The sequence below is a fragment of the Mus musculus genome, chromosome 7 (genome assembly GCF_000001635.26).
Source record: "Mus musculus strain C57BL/6J chromosome 7, GRCm38.p6 C57BL/6J".
In the NCBI taxonomy this organism is placed as follows: Eukaryota; Metazoa; Chordata; class Mammalia; order Rodentia; family Muridae; genus Mus; species Mus musculus.
Window position 1 is genome coordinate 88,034,811 of NC_000073.6, and position 14,167 is coordinate 88,048,977.

At 34.3% G+C, this 14,167-nt stretch overlaps 1 protein-coding gene across 4 annotated transcripts in view; it reads left to right on the plus strand.

Annotated features, from left to right (window-relative positions):
- Positions 1-14,167, plus strand: part of Grm5 (glutamate receptor, metabotropic 5) — a 551,083-nt gene that overhangs the window by 450,830 nt on the left and 86,086 nt on the right. For all 4 annotated transcript variants that reach the window (XM_011241643.3, NM_001143834.1, NM_001081414.2 and 1 more), the window contains 2 exons: positions 1,258-1,426; positions 5,173-5,299. In XM_011241643.3, the coding sequence (XP_011239945.1) occupies positions 1,258-1,426; positions 5,173-5,299 (296 nt within the window). The remainder of the gene's footprint in view (positions 1-1,257; positions 1,427-5,172; positions 5,300-14,167) is intronic.

Genomic DNA, 14,167 nt, shown 5'->3' on the forward strand with positions numbered 1-14,167 from the left:
AGACAACTCTAAAGTTATTGACCAGGTGAAAAAGTATTAGTATAGGTTAACTCTGAAAATGAAAACACAAGTATAAGTTTAATGAGTAGCCAATAGAAAATGGAATTACTTTATTATACTATTTCATAGGCTACGTAAAGTTCATTCTTTAAGGTTTGACATAAATCATCTGATTGGATGTGTCATTTTGGTAGATATAATTATAAATATAAAAACAAAGCATTGGAAGTTAGAGAAAATGTTCATGAACCTTTCTGTTCAGCAAAGTAGGAAAGATAGTATACAATATGAGGACATCCCATGTGAAAGGCTGTGGAGGGTTACACTGAAAGATCTCTGGAAAACTGTCTCATAAATACTTCTCCGGAAATATGAGAAAGGGATTGCAAATTGGACATTGATTTACTTTCCTTATATTTTTGTCCCTAGACTCAAAATAAGAATGGGAGCTAACAAAAACTGAGAACCCAAGGCATGCACTCACTACGCACTGTTTTCAGCTACAGTGCTTTAGAAACAATTGTCAGTATTTTTTAAAACACCCCTTAAATTACCTTTATACAATGAATTTTTACCACTGATAAGTGGTAAAATAAAAGCAAAGTCAGACCTGTCCCTCATTTATTCTAATTCGCAAGCTTTCTGTAGCTTTAGTCAAAAATATATATTAGAAACAGTAGAACTCAGACATTTTTAAAAGCTCAGGCTCTTTCAGATTTCCAAAGCAAAAGCTCTTTAGTAGTAAATACCAATTTCAAGAAAAAAGATATGACTGGGCATCATCATGTTTCATAAAACAAAATTTATGGGACTGAAGTATTATTTTTAAATTACCCTTGTATTCCTTAGCACCCCAAAATGAGTTCAAAGAATAAGCAGAATTTACAGTGAGTAAGGAAACTCTTTGACATGTTGCTAGGACATAGTTAAACACCTCCCTGGCTTCTTCCAGAAGACCAGCAGAAGTTCATACTTAAAATTGCTGCAGTTATTTCAAAACTGTCTTTCATCTTTCCTAAGATACAGTCACTTTCTCACATGGGATTATTTTCTATTTCAGGTGTAAGTATGACTCTAAAAATAGATCTCTGTCGTAAAAATTTTTTAAAAAGGCAGAAGTTTGTATAAACATACTGTTAGAGAAAATTTCAGTATGATTTACAGAGCAGAAAGTATATTGAGGGTAATGAAACGATGCATTTTCCATATACAAATATATTGTATTAGTTAGATAACTATTATATTCTTCTTTTGAAGGTATGAAATAATGAATTTCAAGGAAATGGGAAAAGATTATTTTGATTACATCAATGTTGGAAGTTGGGACAATGGGGAATTAAAAATGGATGATGATGAAGTGTGGTCCAAGAAAAATAACATCATCAGATCTGTGTGCAGTGAACCGTGTGAGAAAGGACAGATAAAGGTAAAATGGAATAGAGATTTCTTTAATTGTTTCAGACTTAGTGATGCTAATTCTCATTGGCTATTTTGTTTTTATTTGGTACTTGTTTTGCTTTTTATATTGTAAGATTATAATGAAAGATAATGAGTTTGTCCTTTTATTTTATTCTGATCAATTCTTTAGGAAGGTTAGCATTCAACTCACAATAGTCTGAGTAATTAATCTCTGCTCATTGATCCAATTGATGAGTCATGTTTAGTTCTGTTCACTCTTCCTCCATATAAATGCTTACAAAAATAAGATTATAAAAATAAAATGATTTCTGAGAATGGATAGCATAGAGCTGGAAAATATAGTTAACAAATAGCTATTATACCCCAGTATAGGGGAATGCCAGGGCCAGAAAGTGGGAGTGGGTGGGTTGGTGAGCAGGGGGAGAGAGGAGGTGATAGGGGAAAACCAGGAAAGGGGATACCATTAGAAATGTAAATACAGAAAATATCTAATAAAAAAATTTCCATGTAAGGACTGGAGAGATGGCTTAGCAGTTAAGAGCACTGACTGCTCTTCAAGAGGCCTTGAGTTCAACTCCTATCAACCACATGGTGCCTCACAACCATCTGTCATTGGAACTGATGCCCTCTTATGGTGTATCTGAAGATACCGACAGTGTACTCATAAATATAAGATAAATAAATTCATCTTTTAAAAAAATCTCCATATAACAGTTCATTAAGATCAATGGGACAAAGCGTGTTATTCTAATCAAACTATTTAATATAAACGAGGAAAAACACATGCAACAGAATCAATATTATGAAAATGTAATAATTTCATTAAAAAACAAACAGGGGTGAGCAAGAAAAACCAATGGTGAGTTGTTCTGAATGAAATTTGAAGCATTAGACCAAAAATGTATTATAATTTAAAGGAAAGGTCACTGGTGTATGGAAAACAGAAGTAGAGAAGGTACAGAAGTAACAGATAGGGCATTGGAATGGTATTGACTAATCCAGAGTATATAAATGGTTACTGTAAGTAGCTATCATGAAAAAAATCATTAAAATAACAGGGTAAGACCAATTTTATGGATAATTTGTAATATTATGCTAAATAAAGAACCTATATTTTATGACATAGAAGTAGTAATATAATATTGACTAAAATATTGACCCATGTTGACCCACAGTAGCATTTGAAAAGTGAAGTGACAAATGATCAAACAAGAAGGAAGAATTAAAATACAGGATGCTGATTTTGATGGCAAAGAAAAGAATAATGAGGGCCAAAATAAGTAGAAGTGACACTGGAGAAAAGTTTGCAGATTACAGCAACTTAGTGCTGGCAGCTGATTCAATATTAGGTCAGGGAAATAAAACAAAATATGAGAAAGTCATCTGACACTCCAAGTACCATTGGCATAAATGAAAGAAAAATGAGTATCTGAGAGATGGTTCAACAAATAAAGATACTTAGCAGAGACCCTGACTATCAGGATTTAAACCCCAGGACTCATATTATGGAAAAGTTAACTCTTGTAATTTCTAATGTCTGCAAGAACATACAAATCTACACAGAGAGGGAGGGAAGAGAGGTGGTTTCAGAGGAAGGTAGATGGATTAATTTCAAGATTTGTTAATGTTTTTATATGAAGCAATGATAATTGTTCTAGGGGAAAAAAGGAAAAACTAATATTAAAGATCCAGATTTAGGAATAAACTAGTTAGAGTTTAAATTGACAGCCTTTGAATATATTTAAAAATGGCCAACCTGAAAGTTTAAATAAAAAATATGAGAAGTACACAAAAGCCTTCAAAAATATCTGCTTTGAAAATATAAGGAATGGAGAGGTTGAGCAAAGCCAAATCAGAGAAGAAGACACCAAGAGGAATCCAATCAACCAACATGGTGGTCAGCAACTGGCACGCTAGAGAGGAGGAGGAAAGAGGGACAAACATGCAAACTGAGAATTTTCCTGTCCTCTTGTTCTTCTGGGACAAAAGGCAGTGAAATGGGCAGAATACAGTGATACAGAGTGTGTGGGAGAATGCAAGTAAGAGGCAATTTGCTACTCTCAAGACAATAATTTTAAGTTAAACATGGTCTGTCCAGGAAATCAAAAGCCATTTAAGAATAAATAAAAACATAATTACAAAAACAGGCAAAGTTAGTTATTGAAGCCTAATGTTCTGGAATAGGAAAAATGATTCTGAGATAATTCAATTGCCTATTAAATAGGCTTCTCCATTTCAGGTAGGCAGAATATTTGAAAGAATTTCAATAGATCTTTTCAATCAAAACTTCCTGTACTCAAACTTACAAGACTTTTGAAATTCTATATGTAAGTTGTATTAATGACAATATTAAAGTCCTCAGCCAGAAGACTAAGAAAATTTGAGAAGCTAAACCTAGACAAAGAAAAAGACCACCAAAAATGAGAATAATTTTAACACTGGCAAATGGTTAAACAGCTTTTGGGATTTCTAAAATTATCTGTATCTTCTGTTACGACATATGATAAAAATTGAAAGCTAAATTTGATCTACTGAATAACTTTATAAATAAAATTTTTGTGGAATATAATGACACTTACGTATTTGTCCTTGATGTGTTTTTGGTAGGTACTCTAATGCTTTCCCAACACTGTTAGGTAGCTTAGATATTACAGTTATATGCTCCAAACTTAAGTATACAGTATTTGATAGAAATTTTTCTGAATGCTTGGTTTCATGATAAGGATTATTTGTGGATTATTCTAGGGTATCAACCATTTTTAATTTTGATGCTACTTATAGAAATGTATACAATTTAGCAACTGTGGGATGCATCTGGCTTTTTGTCAATTCATGACATTACAGTTTGAACATATACTTATAAAATCCTGTTTAGCTGAATAGATAGATTTCTTGGCATGCTTTTCTATGTTGTATAGGATATAATTTATATTATGATAGAGTTTGGTTACCTGTCACCATTGTATTAGCATTAGTTCTATATTTACATTTGCCTAGTTCCTCATTTTTAAATTATTTTCTGGGTTTCTATGTAAATCTCATTTTCACTCATCCAAGGTGTAATTGAGCACCTTCATTTATAGTAAGCTCCCCTGGCACTGTCCAAAGATTTATGAACTTGATTTCAGTGGAGGTTTGGCATCTTTTCAATGGCTGTGAAGGCACCTTTACTTTCCATTCACAGTAAGAACTGTGGAAATGCATATTGCCATTTGTAATGAGAAATGGATGTGAATCCAAAAGGTTCATGTGAAAAAGTTAAACCAAATTGTTCTTGAATGATCAAAGAAACTATATCATGATGTCGTGGTTCAAAGCGACTGTTAATTGGAAATTATTCTTGGAAAACTGAATACATTTAGATTGGCAAAATACTGACATTCATAACAAATGGGAAATGAGCCATGGATTGTCTGAATATTTCAAAGGTGAAAAACTTAGTATCTTGAATTTGTAAACCCTTGTAAAGGTCTCGAAAGAGCATCTCAGTTTTTTAAGTGAGTTTGCTTATATTACATAATCTAACAATTGTCTAAGAGTGGTTCAAATTGCCCCAAAAACGAAATTCTCCATTGCTAGGTGTATTTATATAGTTCTGTTAATAAAAATAGGTCAAAATTTAGAGCCTAACATTTTATCAATCACCGATATTTATACCAAGGAAACTGGATAAAATGAAATTTGTTTAATAAGATATATCTGTTTTAGTTTCTAAGTTGCAACATTAATCAGAATGTTAAATATTCTCCTTAGGTGATCCGGAAGGGAGAAGTCAGCTGTTGTTGGACCTGCACACCTTGTAAGGAGAATGAGTATGTTTTTGATGAGTACACCTGCAAGGCGTGCCAACTGGGGTCCTGGCCCACTGACGACTTGACAGGTACATGGAACACAGTGTCACCACAGTCCCCCGAAGTCCACTGAAAAATCATGAGGCTATGGCAAGGAAAGGGTCCCTCCATCCATTTTCACATAGTTGTGTTTAGGGGACAAAAAATTTTCTTGGAAACAGAAGCTTTCCCAAAGCCTGACTAATCATTGAAAGCTGTTGTTTTCAGGGCCAGTTCTGCCTGACTTCTATCCTCATCCCCAAACTGAGTTCTTGGCTGTCTATTGGTCATGCTCAACCCATCCTAAGAACATCCTGAGTTCCTAAGTAGACCATGAACTTCCTGTTAAGGCCGATGTCCATGTCCAAGAAGAAAAAGATAGATTCTAATTTAAAAAATTAAATTGTATCTTTTTCTTAGTTATTGTTCCCTTTTGGAAACTTCAAGCTTCCAAGTCATCAATGTTGCTTTTAAGTAATGTTGGCAAAGGGCAAGACCAACCAGCCATTGTTTGTTAGTTTGTTTGTTTGTTTGTTTGAATTTGGTTTAATTTAGGGTATTTATTTCAAAAGCTACTCCTTTACTCCATAGCATTCATTCCAGGCTCTATATTTACTTTCAATATTTCCAGTAGAAAACCAAAGTCCTAATCCCCGCAGTCCTCCTTCCAACCCATCATCAATGTATTTGATACATTTTCCTAAGAATGAAATAAAGACAGAGAAACTAACACTGTTCCTATGTCTTAAGGAAGTTCATAGTTCAAAGTTCAAAGATAAATGTTGCATGTTTATTCTCACTTATGGGTCCTAGACTTTATAGAAACAGAAAATCTTATATGAATAGAAGACATGAAAGTAGAAGCACAGTTCTCTTGGGGAACAGATGAGACTAATGAGAAAGGGAGAACAAAAAGAGGATAGTTAGGGTAGAGATAGAATACGTTCAAAGTACATTATATATTGGCTTGAAATAGTCTTCTATATCCTTGTATATAAAAATGAGGACAAAACACGGCACTCCTGGAAGAGCACCCACAAGATATTTGTCTAGTGTTTCTAGTATTAAGATGGATTTTAGCACAGGACTCCTAGAAGATAGATCATAAGATTATCATGGTTAAAGCCCCTACCTCAAGGGATAAGTGATTATCCATGGCCATTGTACTAGCTTACATAAAAGCCATGATTATAAAATTCCTGTGATCTGGAGGCTTTTGAGACTTGCTTACACTGAGACTCTATGTTAGTGAGAGATATTTATACAGAAGGTTTCTCTTTCTTAAAAAGATCTGATTTAATAAAACATCCAAGTGCCTAATGGCAGCGTTGAGTCCTGTTTGTATCATTAGACAAGCTTTCTGATGTTCTCAGGCATTCCAGAGATGACTCAAAAATGAGCACTTGGCTAAAATGAAACTTTTGAGTAGAAAATTTTATTAGGTTTGCCCACAAGAAAATTAAAATGCCCACAAGAAAAGAGATTTCTGTGAGTTTTGCATGGTACACTATTGATTTTTTTGCATCAGTTTATTTTTTTCTAATTTCAAAATATATTATTGTTGAATTTTAAAACTCCTTTATGTTCAACAACATTGAATGGGTTAATTAAGTACCTTTTCAGTGAGTTCAGTTGTCTCTTGGTATATGTGGATATTGGCTTCAAGTCCTCAGATAAATGATAAATGCCAGACTCTTGTAAATAAACTATTAAGTACCTAAATAAAATGAAACAATATCTACACATCAGTTTCTCACAACTCCTTATAACTATTAAATCATCTGTATTTGGTTTATAAACCTAAATTCAATATAAGCAGTTATAGAAATTTTGTCATAAGATGGTAAGGGAATAATGGCAAGAATATGAAGACAACCTTTTAAATACAGATTATTTTTATTCTGAATTTTCCCATTTTCCAGAGTTGAGTACCAATGGATACAGTCAACACAATTCTAATGTCAGTTTTTGTCTTTTATATTCTACCATAATGCTATGGAAAGTGAGCATGGTATATTACTTCATTGTCTTAATTGATACATATTCTATTATTACCATTGTCATTAGACTATTATATGGGTGATATAGAATGTGAATGGAAAAAAATATGGTTCTCACAGTTGGTCTCAGTAGGACATTCTTCTACATACCTGGTAATGTGGGGAGAAAAGCTATAATACACACACACATTCACATATACAAACACACACTGGCAAATTGTGCAAAATAATCAAAAGAAAATCAGATAAAAATGAAACTATTAGAGAAACAATAAAGAATATATAACATAAAGTTGTCACAAAATATTTCTGTAAAGAAAGCAAGTGTGTGATGAATAGAAATTGATAACAAGTGACAGGGAAGGACATTTCTGACAAGAAGACAGCATATATAGGAAAGAAGATATATTGTTGGATTTCAGAAAAGTATCAGGGTAAAATCTGATTCCCACTGGAAGAACATGCTCAAGATTTGAGTGTTTCAGTGTCAGTATAATGAGCAACCATTGAAGGCATTTTATACACTGCAGCACTATGATTAATGATATGTTGTTAAATAACATTCTTGTCTCTGTGAGGTAAAATAATTTGGGGAGGCATGGAAGGTAACAGTCAAGTGGACTAATCATGCTACAGCAGACAAGATTTCTTGCTATCTTTAACTAAACAATGCATTGAAATATCTGAGCTATGATTAGGTATTACGTCTACAATACATACAGACAAGGGATGTACAAGGTATTAAAGAATACTATCAAATGTCCTACTTTTAACACTAGAGGAGTAAATGCATTGCTACATGCTTATCAAGATTTTAGTGTTAGATAAGAGTGACTTGAGATGACTTTTTATATTCTCAAAAAAGGAAGTAATTAATTTAAAAGGTTGTGCCGTTAATGTGTCAGAGTGTGTAGCATAGACTAGAAATAGAAGATATAATTAAGTTTCTAGGAAGCTTAAAATCTGGTGAGAGAAACGTCTGTTTTTATAAAAAGGTAACAACTCTGTGCAATTAGTTATGTAGGTGTGGAATAAACATAATATTATGAGGAACCAGAGAATTGGGGAAAGTTTAACCTTAAAATCTAAGTCAATACTCACAAGAAAAGTGGTAATGATGATTGTAAAAGATGTGGTTCTTCAATTTTCATTACTATTGTGACCCAGAAATGAAGTAGGATGACTAATGCACTGTTTTCCTATCTAATATAATAGTCACGTATGTTTTTTTTTAACTCTGCATTATCTCAGAAACATCCTTGTGTAAAGACAATGTTCCCCACTGTTAATTCCATTCCTACTTTTTTAGGTAACTTTTTGAATAAGTAGCACATACTATCATTGTCAATCTTTCTCATACTTGATTCAGTGAAGCAACTCTCATCTCTGCTAAATATGTATAGAGAGCCTTGGATAAGCCCCTATATGCTCTTTGGTTAGTGACAGTCTCTGAGCACTCCCAGGGGTCCAGGTTAGTTGATACTATTGGTTTTTCCTATGGGGTTGCCATCTGCCCCAGTTCCTTCAATTCTTCCCTTAAGTCTTCCATAGAGATCCCAGACCTCAGTCCAATGCTTGACTGTGAGAATCTACATCAGTCTCAGTCAGCTGATGGTAGAGACTCTCAGAGGACAGCTATTGCTAGGCTCTTATCTGCAAGTACAGCATAGCATTGGTACTAGTGTAAGGATTTGGTGCCAGCCCATGGGATGGATCTCAAGTTGGGCTGATCACTGGTTGGCCGAAGCTTTAGTCTCTGCTCTATTTTTGTCTCTGCATTTCTTTTAGCCAGGAATAGTTTGGGGTCAAAAATTTTAAAGGTGGGTTTGTGTCCCCATTCTTTTACTGGGGACCCTGCTAACTAATGGAGATGGTCTCTTTAGGGTCCATATTACCACTGTTGATCATTTCTGATAAGTTACCCACATTGTGTCCTGGGATCCACCCTCCCCCCCCCCATCACAATCCCTGCAGTTGCATATTTCCATTCATTCTCTTGGCCCTCTGGGCTTCTTTCCTGTCTCCCCCTACCCCCATACATGACCTATGCCCCTTTCCTCTTCACTCCCTCTGCCTTCCATGATTATTTTCTTCCCCCTTATAATAGGATCAAAGGATTCTCACTTGAGTGTACCTTCTTTTTTAACTTCTTAGGGTCTGTGAGATGTATCATGGGTATTCTGTACTTTTTGGCTAATATACACGTATTAGTGAGTGCATGCCATGTATGTCCTTTTGGGTCTGGGTTATGTTACTCAGGATGATATTTTCTAGTTCCATCCATGTGCCTGCAAAATTCATGATGTCCTTATTTTAAATAGCTGAATAGTACTTCATTGTGAAATGAAACACATTTTCTGTATCCATTCTTCACTTGAGGAATATCTGGGTTGCTTCTAGTTTCTGGCTATTATGAATAAGGCTGCAATGAGCATAGTGCATGTGTCCTTGTGGTAAAGTGGAGCATCTTTTGAGTATATGCCCAAGAGAGGTATAGCTGCGTCTTCAGGTAGAAATATTTCCAATTTTCTGAGAAACTGGCAGATTGCTTTTCATAGTGGTTGTAACAGTTTGCAGTTCCATCAGCGATGGAGGAGTATGGATTCCCCTTTCTCCACACCTTCACCAACACATGCTGTCACCTGAGCTTTTTATCTTAGCCGTTCTGATTGGTGTGAGATGGAATCTCAGGGCCGTTTGTTTTACAAATACCAGTTTTGAACAAGGAGACTTTGGAAGAAAATGAACCCCCAAATGAATATGTTAAGTTTCAAATCCTTATGTGGTTTTTAGACAATAATCAAAGAGAACCAAAATTAGCTAAAATTAGTCTAATGAGAACAAACCATACTAGGAGAGGCTATGATTAGCAAGACCTGTGTGGAGAGTTCTTTCTCTGATGCTGTATCAATAAGGAAGCTCTTTTCATCTGCGTATCAAAAGAGGACCAACTGAATGAGTGTTTGATGACTTCCTGCAGAGCAAACAAGCATGAGGAATCTGACAATTACATTTTTGTTTCTGCTATTTTATCAAAGCTAAACTGTTATATTTTAAAATGCAATGTTTGGAGGCCATCACTTAAGATATTAATTTACTAATCATTTCATACTTATGTAGGTTGGAGAGGCAGGGTATATTACAATATTGTAACATAACACATATGCTTTCTTTCTAAGACCATTCTTTACTCTCTCTAGTTTTAGGCCCTACCTTTTCATACCATTCATTTTTTATTCTAACATCAAAGACTGTCTACAGTTCCTATAGCACACAATGTTATTTTCTCCATATCTGTACATGTATTCTTTTTTCTCTAAAATATGTTCATTTCTCCTATGAAAGGTTGGATGTTAATACAGACATATCCAGATCAGTAGAAGCTAACTGCTACATCTGAAAATCATTTCTCCAATAAAGTTCATGTACATATTAATCAAAGTAAAAAGACTAGCTTCCCACTTCAAAACAAGAGAGAAGAGTATTTGAAATGCTTTAACGAAAGAACCAGTAAGAAACAGTGTAAAGAAGAAAGGCAGGACAACTAAGCAAACACCAAGTCTCACAGGGTTCTATAATTCATAGTAAGTAAAATTACATCCATTCATTTATTGAGTCATCTAGTAATTCACTCAATAAGAGTATATTCCTTAAGGGACAAAAACTCCCTTCTATCATGTATATATGTGGTTAACAAAATAAATTCATTAGAGTTATTCAATGTAAGGTTTAGAACTTTTAGCCTTAGATTTGCTTGTTTTGCTATCTCTTTAAAACAGGAACTCCCTATGGTCCCCTGATTGGTCTCCACCTCCTGCTAATACCCCTGTTTCAGCTTCATGAAGTGCTGGTCTTCAATATAATGCAAATCGATGCTACCATGCCCATTTAATATTAGTTTTGTAGTGACATAGAAATGTTCATAGGCAATATAGACATGAGAAAACAGTTGAAGCTGAGTGGCTACATAAATGAGTTTGATGAAGAGAGAATTGTGGTAAAGTGCGCTGAGGAAGTCAATTGGGCTGAAGCAGCAAGGTTTGTGTGTTTCATCTTCTCCCCTTGCACTTCATTTTGGCAGAGGAAGGTGCTCTTGGCCTTCTGGCTAAGACAGTGGGGGCGATCCTTCCACTGAAATGTCTTATATCACCTGATTAAACAGAAGAGAGAAAATGATAAGAAGCTCCTTATTTTACATGTTATTTCTCAAAGAGCTATATGCCACGGTGCCATATTGGGGGATAGTGTGTCATGAACTCTATTTCCGGCAATACTCTAAGTGCTAAACATTTCTGCAAACTAACTAGGGAAAAAAACCCACAACCACTCTGATCTTCTATCCTAGAAATTATTTTTCAACAAGGCTATTATCTTGAGGACTATCCAAAATCAAATAAGAAAGGAAATGCAATTTGTAGGCACATTATAAATATTATTTACAGAGTGATAATGGAGATTGGATATTAATTTTAAGCATGAAATGGAAGGATACTAATTTCAGAATGGTGATGTCATCTGGAAACCGTCACATAGGAATTGCTGAAGAGGTTCAGTTATTTTTGTAAAATGCCTTCATGGAACTGGGTGTCGTTTAAAATTAACGTGACAAAATGTTAATATTTTTTAAATCTTGATTATTTTGTTCATAGCATATTCTGCACATTCAATTTTGCAACTTAAAATTATTTCAAAACATTTTTCTACATAATATTAAAACATAAAATCTACAAATGAATGGCTAGGATACAAATGTTAAGAAAACTACAGTAACAAGCCTTACAGCAAGCAATATGAATCTATTGATGTATGGACTTAAATAATGCAGTGGGCATAAAAATCAATGAAGAAATTTGATTGAGAATTAACATTGCTAAAATTGGGTAATTTGTTCTTTAAACGAAACAAAACATAACAAGAGTAGTGCACTAATCGTCTACTTTGAGAGAGGAAGGAAAAGATGCAAAAAGCAGCAATTTGGTTGAGGTAGTCAGATATTTCTAAAAGCTTCTATTTGCCAGAAACTTATTCATGCATCACCATTTTTTGCCACTGTAAAAATTTCCTATTTAATAATAGCATATATATATATATATATGCACATATGTGTTTATTAGTATATAATTGGATACATACATGTATACTCTTATATATACTATACTACATGATATATATTTATGTATATATACATACATATGTGTGTGTCCATATATAACATATATCAAACACACAATATATATAAAGCATATATACAAATTAAAAATATATAATTTATAGAATGTAATTTGTTTTCTGCTAAAGAATTTAAAGTAATTTGCAAGAGTTACAAGATGCTAGATCTTAAAGTCCCTTTCCAGAGCTGCAAAATCATTTCCTGTTGAGTCTGTCAGGGGCTGGAGCCATCCAATAAACCCAGTGAAAGTCAAATGTGGAATCAGCTTGGCTTTCAAGCAGAAACACAGTGGGAAGCCTTGTGACAGGAAGTTAGCATAGTTTCCTGCTTTTCACTTGCAAAGAAATGTACCTTCAAGTGCAGAGCTGTGAAAAGGAAGGGAAGGTAGTGCATGTCAACACTTTAAAGTCAACAGGAACATTCTTTAGCAAGCCTTCTGGTTCCTGGAGTGACTTAATTGCTTTGGAGATTGGAAACTGAATGTCACTGAAGAACAAGTTACCAGAGTTAAGTAGCAGAGTCCAAGGGTAACCTGGAGGGTGTGAAGGAACTGGTCCAGGGGCCTGTAACCAGTGACAGGTCACTGATCTCCAAAGCCTGAGTGACCCTTTGCAAACATCTATTTCATACATGTTTCTCCTTTTCTACTACTTTGTAAGACTGCTTAAGCCTTCTCATACCTATGCTTATTTAATAAAAGCATGCCGGATTGTCTGGCATTGCTACCAGCTGTATCATCTTAATGTTTTCTGTTTTAGTCCTTCAAGAGAAATCACGTATTTTACAACTGAGACAACTAAGATTCAAGAAAATTGTATACATTATTTAAGATCACAAACTTTAAGAAAAATCATGCCCAGGGTGGATATGCTATGATAGCTCCCTTTTACAGCAGTATCATGTTTTTAGTTCCATATTTCCAAAAACTGTAAGTGAAGTGAATTCAGATCCAAATTTGTCAAAATATTAATTGTATCCAGAATGTTCTAGTATTTTTCACTTGTAAATGTGATTAAAATGGGACAGTTTGGGGTTTGTAATTAAATTTAGACACAGACATGGGAAATTCTTGCCATTTATTAAATATTATATATTTGTGATTTTTTGTGAATTTAGGTGAGAAATATTTATTTTATACTTCTAGCTAAAATAATGTTTGCATTAATAATGGAATAGATTTTTAGCATGGTGCTCGATCTCTTAGCTTCTAGTTTCTGTGACAATCTAACCAGAACCACATACTATACAATTGTCTGCCCTGTCAGTTATTCATTTAACAATTTAATGTTTTTCACACAGTGCTAAGTTCTTTTCACTTAAATGCAAAGTAAAATCTTCCACTTTCCAAGCCTCACATGTCTATAATAGGAGTCTGACTTAAATAATTGCACTGGGATTATAGATGCAATGTATACAGTAATTGGACTGCATACTATTTGCAATGGTGGCCCAAAGGATAGACTTATTCATTAGCAAATAAAAATTGAATTGTAAAACTCAGCACTTGATACACAGTAGTGATGGATGCATGAATCTACTCTTGAGTATTTCAGAGTCTGGCCAAACATACATGCAAGAATAAAGACAGTTTCCATGCCCTAAATATAGTCAAATAAACAAAGAGAGAAAAGGAAATAAAAAGGAGCAGGAGGGGAAGACTCCTAGAACTGGAATATACACTACAGGATCATCAAAAGAGATATTTGATCAGATCTTTAAAGTTTGGAGAACCTTCTGGTAGGAAAGGA